The 12,124-nt window shown below is 45.9% G+C and overlaps 1 protein-coding gene across 8 annotated transcripts in view; it reads left to right on the top strand.

Annotated features, from left to right (window-relative positions):
* Positions 1-12,124, top strand: part of PRRC2C (proline rich coiled-coil 2C) — a 75,154-nt gene that overhangs the window by 15,557 nt on the left and 47,473 nt on the right. For all 8 annotated transcript variants that reach the window (XM_040408650.1, XM_040408645.1, XM_040408646.1 and 5 more), the window contains exons 2-5: positions 7,824-7,996; positions 9,469-9,646; positions 9,749-9,861; positions 10,898-11,023. In XM_040408650.1, the coding sequence (XP_040264584.1) occupies positions 7,885-7,996; positions 9,469-9,646; positions 9,749-9,861; positions 10,898-11,023 (529 nt within the window). In that variant the 5' untranslated portion in view covers positions 7,824-7,884. The remainder of the gene's footprint in view (positions 1-7,823; positions 7,997-9,468; positions 9,647-9,748; positions 9,862-10,897; positions 11,024-12,124) is intronic.

Genomic DNA, 12,124 nt, shown 5'->3' with positions numbered 1-12,124 from the left:
CTTATGGCGTCCTCCGGCAGTCCCGGCACCTAAACAGAAATCTGGACATAGATTTCTGGCTTTATTTGCACCCGAAAACTGGTGGAAATGAAGATTTGTCTCCGCTATTGGCTGCGCCCCCTTCCCCACTCTTGCCAAGCCACCTTCTGGAAAAGTGACTGGTGGCGTAGTCCCATTTAAAAAATCGAGACACACAGCTTGGAACTTCTTAAAGCCACTTTTCCATGTACCTCACATTAATAGTGACCCCATTACATACCTCATGTAATGGCAACATGGGGTTAATATGAGGTACATGATGGGGTCATTTACTGTTAACATGAGGCACATGAAGGTCCAAATTGATAAAGCCACGTGCCTCCTATTAAAGTAGCACTCCCACAAACCTTTTTATTCTGGCCGGTTAGAAAGGTACCAGATATAAACTGTAGTGAAGGTCCTTTTCTTATCCTTCTGAGCCTCAGCTGTGTCATGTGACCCCATGATGTAGCCCCTCACATAATGGGCAATATGTGGTTAACGTGAGGTACATGATTGGGTTACTTACTGTTAGTATGAGGCACAGGAGGTCCAAACTGCTAAAACCATGTGCCTCACATTAGGGCTTCAAAATGTGAATCGGAATCAGACCAAAATTACACTCCTGTTCATGAGGCCTAATAGTATTAAGAACCTCCATGCATTAGCCCCATGTTGTCCCTTATGTGAGGAGGTAGATGATGGGGTTACTATTAATGTGAGGCATGTGCTTTTATCGATTTAGACTTCCATGTGCCTCATATTAGTGGGAAGTGACCTCATCAAGCAAGTTTCCTCCTAGCATGATGGACAATCGATGCTTTGCCCAAAAAAAAAAGTCACTTGGGCAGCTAACTAAATCCCATGCCTTACGTATACTATGACGTGGGCTTTATAGCCCCTGGACCTCCAGCTGTATATTTGCATAGCTTTAAAAGAACGGATTCTCCCCCTCACCGATCCCCGATACCGCTCCAGTCCCTGCTGGTCTCTGCTCCCTATCCTGGTATGACACGCCAGAAATGGCAGAAAAGTCCTGCTTAGCCCATCACTGACCTTTAGTGGTGACCCCACAGAGGGACCAGTGGATACCAGATCGGTGAGGGTTTCTCTTTAGTGTTTTAAAGGGTCCATCCAATGTCTAAAACATGCCCCTCATATAGCTTATACTTACCCTGCTCCCCGGCACCCGCGTCGCTCCCCACCTGGCCTCTGCTGTATCTCCCTGTCGTACGGATCAAAACATACGGGGACGAGCCTCCCTAGCGCCGCCCGTGGTGCAGCGGCGGGGTAAGTATAATGTGTTAGACATTGGATAAACATACGGGGACGAGCTTTAAGCATTTCTAAGCCCACAGCCACCACCTTTTGTTCATTTGGACCTGTCCTTTAAAAAAAAAAATGGTGATATTAAAGGAACTTTAAAATGTTCTCGTACTCTTTAAGTAGGTTCATTTGCTGCTAGGACTGGTATCTCCGTATCATCTGGAGCAGAAAAACGCCAACCGAGATGCAGCTGCTGCTCTGGGATGAGCTGTGAGCTTTAACTTTCTCCTGGGCAGTCATTTGCCTCGGGCTGGGTGAGCTGCTAATAATTACCAGGGCACCGAGGTGTGCTATTTATATGGAGAGGTCTCAAAGCGCGGCAGCTCCACATGATGCTCTGAGCCAAAGTTTAAAGGATGAGCACCACAAAACTGAACTGAAGCAGCTCTTATTTCAGCCCAAAGAAAAGCAAAAGAACCAAAAAATGCCAATAACTGGATAGAATTGATGTTATTGTCAGTACAGGTGCTGATTCAGACCCTGACATGAATCCGAAGCAATCTCCAAAGATTGCGCCTACGGTGGCCGGCAGTACTTGTCGTATGCATTGCCCCCTTCAATGGGGCAATGCATACGGTACACTGGTTTCAGTGTCGGGCGTATACAGTCGTGGCCAAAAGTTTTGAGAATTACATAAATATTGGAAAAGTTGCTGCTTAAGTTTTTATAATAGCGATTTGCATATACTCCAGAATGTTATGAAGAGTGATCAGATGAATTGCATAGTCCTTCTTTGCCATGAAAATTAACTTAATCCCAAAAAAACCTTTCCACTGCATTTCATTGTTGTCATTAAAGGACCTGCTGAGATCATTTCAGTAATTCTTAACTCAGGTGAGAATGTTGACGAGCACAAGGCTGGAGATCATGATGTCAGGCTGATTGGGTTAAAATGGCAGACTTGACATGTTAAAAGGAGGGTGATGCTTGAAATCATTGTTCTTCCATTGTTAACCATGGTGACCTGCAAAGAAGCGCGTGCAGCCATCATTGCGTTGCATAAAAATGGCTTCACAGGCAAGGATATTGTGGCTACTAAGATTGCACCTCAATCAACAATTTATAGGATCATCAAGAACTTCAAGGAAAGAGGTTCAATTTTTGTTAAGAAGGCTTCAGGGCGTCCAAGAAAGTCCAGCAAGCGCCAGGATAGTCTCCTAAAGAGGATTCAGCTGCGGGATCAGAGTGCCACCAGTGCAGAGCTCGCTCAGGAATGGCAGCAGGCACGTGTGAGCGCATCTGCACGCACAGTGAGGCGAAGACTTTTGGAAGATGGCCTGGTGTCAAGAAGGCCAGCAAAGAAGCCACTTCTCTCCAAAAAAAACATCAGGGACAGATTGATCTTCTGCAGAAAGTATGGTGAATGGACTGCTGAGGACTGGGGCAAAGTCATATTCTCTGATGAAGCCTCTTTCCGATTGTTTGGGGCATCTGGAAAAAGGCTTGTCCGGAGAAGAAAAGGTGAGCGCTACCATCAGTCCTGTGTCATGCCAATAGTAAAGCATCCTGAGACCATTCATGTGTGGGGTTGCTTCTCATCCAAGGGAGTGGGCTCATTCACAATTTTGCCCAAAAACACAGCCATGAATAAAGAATGGTACCAAAACACCCTCCAACAGCAACTTCTTCCAACAACAGTTTGGTGAAGAACAATTCATTTTCCAGCACGATGGAGCACCGTGCCATAAGGCAAAAGTGATAACTAAGTGGCTCGGGGACCAAAACGTTGACATTTTGGGTCCATGGCCTGGAAACTCCCCAGATCTTAATCCCATTTTGAACTTGTGGTCAATCCTCAAGAGGCGGGTGGACAAACAAAAACCCACTAATTCTGACAAACTCCAAGAAGTTATTATGAAAGAATGGGTTGCTATCAGTCAGGAATTGGCCCAGAAGTTGATTGAGAGCATGCCCAGTCGAATTGCAGAGGTTCTGAAAAAGAAGGGCCAACACTGCAAATACTGACTCTTTGCATGAATGTCATGTAATTGTCGATAAAAGCCTTTGAAACGTATTTAGTGCGTGTAATTATATTTCACTACATCACAGAAACAACTGAAACAAAGATCTAAAAGCAGTTTAGCAGTAAACTTTGTGAAAACTAATTGTGTCATTCTCAAAACTTTTGGCAACGACTGTACATTCCCCCTTCTGTAGGTGGTGGAATTGCATCTCCACTGGGTTCAGTGCCTGCGGTATGCATTAGCCCCTTCCATAGGTGGTGCGATGACATTATCTCTGGGTGCATTTTGTGCTGTAGACATTACCCCCTTACTTAGGTGCAATATTTGCACTCCCTCGGGTACAGGACTCGCCATATGCACTAGTTCCCACCGTGGGTATTGAACCCCCCTTCTAGGTGGAGTATTTTCCCTACCACTGTCTTAAGTACTTGCCGTATGCATTCCACCTTCCATAGATAGAGTAATTGCACTACCATTACATACGGTCCCAACTGTCGCACTATCCCTTTCCATGGACGGAGTGTTGCATTTCACCGTGCTTCCTGTTGCATTCTCCCCTTCCGCAAGTGGTCCACTAGCGGGGAATAACTAAACCTCTTGGGATGTTGCAACTCAACTATGCCACGGCTCTAGATGCCTTCGCTTTCACAGGGGGTGTGGCAACAGTCGGTACTCTTACTCTGGTGGTATACTGTGCTGCCAGTAGAGACGGTGGCTATTCCTTCCTTCCTTTGGCGCGGTTTTGAACATGCTCATCCTCTGTCTTTCCAGGGCGTTGACACACTTATGTGTCCCAGAGCCCCCCCCCATCTCCATGGGCATCCACCATTCCTGTCGGTCATGATTTTGTCCGCATCAATGCGTAGTGCGTGCACCATTGCGCATATTTGGGGAGTATGTTCCAGCGAGTCAAGTGTTTTACTGACTCTTTATTCTCTGTCACCACTCCTCCTTCTATGGGAAGTGGTTATGCTGGCACTCTCCACAGGTGCAGCCTTTTTTCTTTTGCTAAGACTTGAGTTCGTAGTCGCTGCAGTGGGACACCCCCCTCAGGGGCTCCCCCTCTCTAGTGCTAGCTTGGCAGTTGTTCCTGCTCAGCGTCCTTCCAGGTAGGGTTTTTTAAATTAGCTCTACTTAACTCGGGCAGTATGGTACGTGGCTTCTATGGCTAGTCTCAGGCCTCCCCCTCAGCTCTGCACTCACGGGAAAGCGCTGGCTACTACTGTGGGAGTGGTATTTGCGTTACCACTACATACTTCGATTCTTCTGCAGCTCATTCTTCAGGTAGTGGATTCTTCTACCACTGAATTCGGTGGCCTCTGTGGGTGGCCCCCTCCTGTTGGGGTATGGCGCTAGCAATACAGTGTGACTCCCCTTGCCTGGCTCCCTCCTCGGGCGTGTTTTTTGCACAGCCACTTAATCTTTGGCTACTCTGTATAGCGCCGGTATCAGAGTGGGAATGGACTTAGACCTAGCCTATTCTTCTCTGGTCCTTTCCTCCTCTGGCTCATGGTTCATAGCCACCCCGCATGCCTTGGTAGTTCCCACATTACTACCTTCCCTCATCTGCATTTGCACGGAGTATTCATTTGGTGGTCTTCCATTTCCAGACACGCTCTGGTTCCGACTGGTGGGCTGTGGCACCCTCCACATCCCTCCTTCTACTGGGACTTCTTCCATGGGTCCGGGTGTGCCAATGGTGTCTACACGAAAGCTTTCCACTTTCTCTCCCATGCAAGAGTTCCGGAAGCATTCGGCGTGGATGCCCTGATATTTCCTTGGTGGGAGTTCTCCCTTCTTGTGTGTTTTTTCCTCTTCCCCCTCCTACCCAGGTTTCTGCGGAAGTTCAAGATGGAGGGCATTCCGACGAATCCTAGTCACTCCGGATTGACCCTGTCGCGCCGACCTCGTTCTCCTTCTAGAAGACGTCCCTTGGTCACTGCCACTCAGACTACCTTCTTCGTAGGGTCCGGTCATATATCAGCATTAAAGTCTTTGGTTGACGGCGTGGCTATTGAATCGGCCATTCTGACATGGAGGGGGTTTTCGGCGGACGTCATCCGCACTATGATTCAAGCCAGGAAGCCTGCATCGCCCAGGATCTATTAGGACCCGGAGGTCCTTCCTGGGCTTCTGTGAAAGCCGGGACATCCCCTCACTCCATTTTTTCTCTCCCCACGGTCCTGTCCTTTCTACAATCGGGGTTGGACCTAGTTTAACCCTTAGTCTCCTGATGGGTCAGGTGTTGGTGCTTCTATCCTGGGGCAGCTTCCAGCGTACTCTGGTTCCCTGGTGTCCATGGAAACCTTCCTTCAGGGGTTGGCACATACGGTTCCTCCGTACCGTCCTTTACCGCCTTGGGATCTGAATATGGTTCTCTCAGCGTTCCAGCCTTCTCCCCTTGAGCCCTTGCAGGAGATCTTACGCCAGCTCCTGTCCTAGAAGGTAGTCTTCTCGTGGCTATCATATCCATCAGACGGGTGTCCGAGTTGGGGGGGGGGGGGGGCGCTCTCTTGCAGAAAACCCTTCCTGGTTCTTCAAAGGATAAGGCGGTTCTCCGGCCCATTCCCTCTTCTCACGAAGGTGGTCTCTGACTTCCATATCGATGAAGAAATTGTCCTTCCTTCACTGTTCCTCCCCTTCACACCCTACGAAAGGGAGTTACATTATTGGACGTTGTCAGAGCTCCGATCTTATTTGGCAGCCTTCAGTCTCTTCCGGCGTACGGAACTCCTTATTGTCTTCCGAAAGGTCATCACTAGGGATTGGCGGTTGCCCGTTGGATTCGGTCTACAACTGCTGAAGCATACTGCGCCCTAAGCAGGGTTCCGCCCTTAGGTCTCGCGGCTCACTCCAGACAGCGGTGGGTGCTTCTTGGGCTCTGAGGAATCGCGCTTCGGCCGCTCAGTTGCGTAAGGCGGCTACTGGTGCTCCTTACACACGTTCACAAGAGTTTATCAGGTGCATACTTATGCATCGGCGGTCGCTACCTTGGACCGCGTGTTCTTGCAGGCGACAGTTCTTAGATGCCTGCAGGGACGCTGGCTTCCATGGGTCTGTGGCCTTTCCCTCCCTATCGACTGCATGAATATGGGCAAGAAAAGGAGATTTTTGTATAACTTGCCAGTAAAATATTAATCTCTCTTCATTTGGGGACACAGCACCCACCCAGTATTGTTGTTCGGCCACAGTTGTGGCTGTTGCTGGTTAGAACCTGGTTCGGTTCTTGGCATTGTTGCTGTTCCACATTGTTTCGTTGGTTTACTTGCTTCTCACAAACTGAAGCTCTCTCTCCAGGCTGGAGGGGGTATAGCTGCCAGGGGAGGAGCCAACAGCTTTTACTAGTGTCAACGCCTCCTAGAGGACATAGCTATACCCCCAATGAAGAGCGAGAGAGATTTTACTGCTAAGTTATACAAAAATCTCCTTTTTTCTCACTCCCATTTTTAGAAATGACTATTCTTGTCTGCCGATCAGACAAGAAAAGTACATCTTCTGTCATTTTTCATTGTTTGCGGACCCATAGATCCACGTGAAATCTGCAGGAAATGCAGATCGGACACGAATGCAAAAGACAGGTGTGTGTGCATGAGGCTTTAGAAAACTCGTGGCTGCTTTATCCAAAAACGGTTCCATGGATTTTTGCATGCCCTATACTTTGGTTCTCAGGGAGATAAGAGGTTTCTGGCTGCAGCTCCACCCCCTTTCAGTACACATGCATGCTTGGCTGAGCCCAGTATGCATGTGTGGATTGGGAGAGCGGTTGGTCGACCACTTGGTTTTTTCTGTATAACCCATTCCATAGAATTTAGCGCCCATGCACTAGTCAGACAGTTAGGTCTTTTTCAATTGATATTTTATAAAAGGCTATAGCGGGGAAGAATACTTGTATGTTTCCGAATTAATCAGTTTTTTTTTCCAGCACCCAGACATGACGCTATAATGTATTCCCAAATTACTGGTGGCTCCCTTGCAGACCTTGAATGTTTCTGTGCTTTGACTTGCTCAGCAGCAGGATGTACTGATCTGTCGCATCCCACATGAGCTCAGATGGGTTGTATGGTATATAAACGTGAAATTGGTGGGGGGTCCTATAAGCCACACCCCCACGTTGGGCTGTTTCAGAATAGCTTTCGTGCTGGAGCTGGACATTGTCTAGTGCAGGGATGCCCAACCTGCGGCCCTTTTATCTGTTGCAAAATTACAACTCCCAGCATGCCCACACAGCCTGTAGCTATCGGCTTACAGCAGGGCATGGTGGGAGTTGTAGTTTTACAACAGCTGGAGGGCGGCAGGTTGAGCATCCCTGGTGACTGCAGTGCCGCAGTTACAGGCCCCGTCCCCTGCACCGCGGAGGGAGCTACTCTGAAACGGCTGACTGGGTCCTCAAAACCCCGCCGATCTGATATTGACAGTGTTTGCTGAGCAAAGGCGATCAATAGTAAAATTCCTAGAATACCCCATTATGGTTCCTTCAAAACCAGCCATTTCTAAGCATATTTTTTTTGTGTGTAGGTGAGAACTGGGCACAAAAGTGAGGCAGAGGCTGTATCAGACTCGATGAGTTTCTTTCGTCATGTCGGAGAAGTCAGGCCAGAGCACAAAAGCAAAGGATGGGAAAAAGTATGCTACCCTCAGCCTATTTAACACGTACAAAGGAAAGTCGCTAGAAACCCAGAAAACTACAGGTGAGTGGCAGCATCATGTGGACTTGCTTATGGGAACTGTCAATCTTGTTGACTTATTTGCAGTTTGTGCCTTTATTTTGCATTTACCAATAAACGTTAGATATGTTTTTATCCATTGTGTTTTTTCATGACAAGGGCTCCAATGATGAGTGTTAACATCCCGGCAAGGTTTTTTATCCATGTCCTTTCCGTTTTTATTTTTATTTTTTATTTTTTGCATCCCGTATGCGGGATCATCCACTTTGATGGGGCTGCAAAAAAGGAAATTGCTCTGTGCGCATTCCGTGTCCACATGGCCGTTCTGCAAAAAAAATACAGCATGTCGGACAAGGGTAGAACTGTTCTATTAGGGGCCAGCCCTTCCGTTCCTCGAAATGCGGAATGCACACAGACGGTATCCGTGTTTTGCACATCCGCAATTTGCAGACCACAAAACACCCAACGGTCATGTGAATGTGCCTTACGATGCATTGTGGATGGAGTATTCCAGCTGAACCGGACTGGAAGCAGTTCTGAAGGACCCAATTTGCTGATATAAGTATAAATTTGTGATATTGAATAGCACAGCAGACTACGCTATTCTATACAGTGATACGAGGCATTATACTTACAGTAGCAGCAAAATGGATGAAATTTAAACAGCTCTTATCTACTGTACCCCGTGGTGAACGAAAATCCGATGTTGCTCTCTCCTTATAACGGGATCAGAGACAACAGGATCACACAAGGCCTCATGCACACGACCATTGTTTGGGTCAGCATCCGTTGCTCTGTCCTGTGGCCCCGCAAAAAAATAGAACATGTCCTATTGTCTGTTTTGTGGATAATAGGCATTTCTATTATTGCTGGTCCATTCCTGCAAATTGCAGAACCCACACGGGCGGCATCCGTGTTTTGCGGATCCGCAATTTACGGACCGCAAAAAGCACGGCGCGGTCGTGTGCATGTGGCCTAAGGGTGTATTACACCAGATTTTTCAGCAGATGGTTGCTAACGAGCGTTCATAGCAATACTCGTTAGCGCGCACCTGGCAGTTTAAAATTAAAACTTTGCATTGAAGTGAATAGGTCAGCATCCGCCCCGTAAAAAATGTGGATCCGATGCAGACTAAAAATACGGTCGTACTCTTAGGCTAAAAATAGGTTTCAGGAGCTTCTTATACCAACGGTGAATGTAAAATCGCTGACAGCCTGGATGCCATCTGTGTTGTCAGTGGATTTCTGCAGACCCATTGACTTCATTGGGCATATGTGGTGGCATGACCCAAGTAGTGTATGTCTCCGTGGGTCAGTGAAAAACCACTTGTGTGAAAACGCATTAAAATCAAGGCCTAACTTTGAGCATCTGCTGTATAGTTATGTTGGTAACACTGAGGTGGATTTTGCAATTAAAAAGGTGTAAATGTTACTTAGAATTTTAATTAAGTTGGGTGCTGTTTTGTAATGAGCTGCCATTATTAATTTTTTTTTAAGTTGCTGCACGTCATGGACTTCAAAGCTTGGGAAAAGTTGCTGTATCTCGGCGCATGCCACCACCTGCAAATTTACCCAGTCTAAAGGCAGAAAATAAAGGCAATGACCCAAATGTGAATATTGTACCCAAAGATGGCACCGGATGGGCATCCAAACAAGAGCAGTCCGAAGAGGAGAAGTAAGTTCCACCCCATTGACACCTTTTAATATTTTGTCTTTTTATACTTACAAATTGAGAAGTCATAAGCAACTTAATGTCACATTTTATTTCTTTCTCTAGAGCACCAGAAGTGCCTCCTCCACCTCCAAAGCCTGTTGTTCCTCCCCCTATAATTGAGGTTCCTGTGGTTGCCAAATCTTGGGCCAATACCAAGCCAGGTGGACACGGAGATGGTAAGATGAGTTTTGAAGTAAATACTGCTATATATCTTGTTTTTTGTGTTTTAATGCTTAAAAAAATATCTAAAAACTCCCGGGGAACATGACAATATTTTTTATTTAATTTTTTGCATCGCCATATTCTGGCCTTTGAAACTTTTTTTTATATACTTATTTACACGTCAATGGAGCTGTGTGAGGGTTTTCTTTTTTGTGGGCGCAGTCTGCAGTTTTTATTTATCATTTTGATGTGTGTGACTATTTTTAAACTTTTTTTTATTGGCGACCTGCGGTTTGCAGCGCTTTCTGCAGTTTCTGATCCCCGCCCGCCTCATCTTGAATATTCATTGGTGTCCAGTGGGTATACCAGAGTGTCAGCACATCTTTTCCATGGTTATTACTATGCTTGAGCGTATCGAGCTTTGGATCATAGATCTGAAGTCAATTCGTTAAAAAAACTTTGTTGGTAATGCAGTTTCCGTACAGCATTAAAATGTATGGGCTCGGTGTAGCCAAACTTCAACTCGGCGGAAGTTGCGCAAGACTTTGAGTTACTACGGTATCCCTATCTGCGTATTTAAATACATTTTTAAAATAGGAATCCGATGTCGGGTTTGGTACTGGACTGGTACCTCAGTACCAATGCCCACTTTGGATTACTATTTTTAAATGTTTTTAAATACGCAGACAGGAATACCAGGTACGTGCAGAGTTGCAGAAATTCCTTGCAGATTTCTGTGCATTTCCACAGCAAAATCCGGAAGTGCTACTTGCTGATTTTTGTTTTGATGTGTTTTTGCCGCAGATCTCACCATTCCATGGTGAATGATGCTGCTGCAGCTTGTATGGACTCGTGATACTCGGCCATAAGGTGCCATGTCACTGTAAAGGATGTGCACAGAAAATACAGCTTTCTTATTTCCTTTATAGGCTGGAATTTGTGCTACACAATTATACAGATTATTTTTTTTTTTAAATGTATCTGATATAATTAAGAGGATGATAGGGATTTTATTTGCTTTAACAGTTGAGATTCTGGCTTCTTTTCCAGGTGTTCAGGTGAATAGCTATTTCCAGCAAGAATTTCCCAGTCTGCAGGCAGCTGGGGATCCTGAAAAGCGAGAGAAAGATGCAACGGAAGATAATTATGGACCTGGACCCAGTTTGCGACCCCAAAGTAATACATGCATAGATTTTGTGACTTTGCTTGTAAAACTTAGGCATCATTCACACATACGTGGATTTTCACGGACCACGGTCCGTGAAAACCCGTCCTCCTGAGTGCACGGCGTCATAGCAACCAATGACGCCGTGCACTCGGCAGGCCGGGTTTTCACGGACCATAATCCGTGAAAATCCATGTATGTGTGAATGAGGCCTTAGGCTTTTCAGAACAGAAATTCATACATTATGCCAATTTGGGGGGACATTTTATTATTTTTGTTTTCTACTTGGCTTGGGTCAAATGTGTTTTTTTTTTTTTTTGTTTATTTTTTACACTTTGTCTTTATTCATTTTCAACAGTTTGTCACCAGGATTTTGTGTATAGAGCTGAGGACATGGGTTGCTAGATGGCCGCTAGCACATCCGCAAAACCAGTCCCCATAGCTCTGTGTGCTTTCATTGTGTAAAAATCTTTTTAATACATATGCAAATTCCCCCGAGATGTGTCCTGTACATGAGATGAGTCAGGGACAGGACTCATCTCAGGTTTATTTGCATATGTATCAAATCGTTTTTTGTTTTTTTTTCCCACAAAAGCACACAGGGCTATGGGGACTGGGTATTGTGGATGTGCTAGTGGCCATCTAGCAACCCATGTCCTCAGCTCTATACCCAAAATCCTGATGACAGGTTCCCTTTAATTTTCACTGGATCTGTTGCTTCTTTAGTGAAACCCATTAGAGAGCTGCTCTGATGGTTCATTCTGTAGCCTTTCTCTATACTTTCCTGAAAACTCAAACATTCTGAAAGGGTCAAAAAAAAAAAAAAAAGAGCTTTGTTATATGTCAGACTTAAAGCTCATGCACACAAACGTATTCTCTTGCCGCTTCCGTTTATTTTTTTTTGTGGACTGTATGCGGAGCCATTTACTTTAATGGGTCTGCAAAAACAACAGAAGGTACTCCGTGTGCATTCCGTTTCCGTATTTACTTTCCGCGAAAAAGTAGTGCATGTCCTATTGTCGCAAATCACGATGCCCCATTCAAGTCAATGGGTCCGCGAAAAATACGGAACACATCCGTATGTCATCTGTGTTTCATCTGTATTTTGCGCA

The sequence above is a fragment of the Bufo bufo genome, chromosome 9 (assembly GCF_905171765.1).
Source record: "Bufo bufo chromosome 9, aBufBuf1.1, whole genome shotgun sequence".
NCBI classification, from domain to species: Eukaryota; Metazoa; Chordata; class Amphibia; order Anura; family Bufonidae; genus Bufo; species Bufo bufo.
The sequence above is the reverse complement of the archived record's forward strand: the minus strand, read 5'-3'. Positions and strand labels throughout refer to the sequence as shown.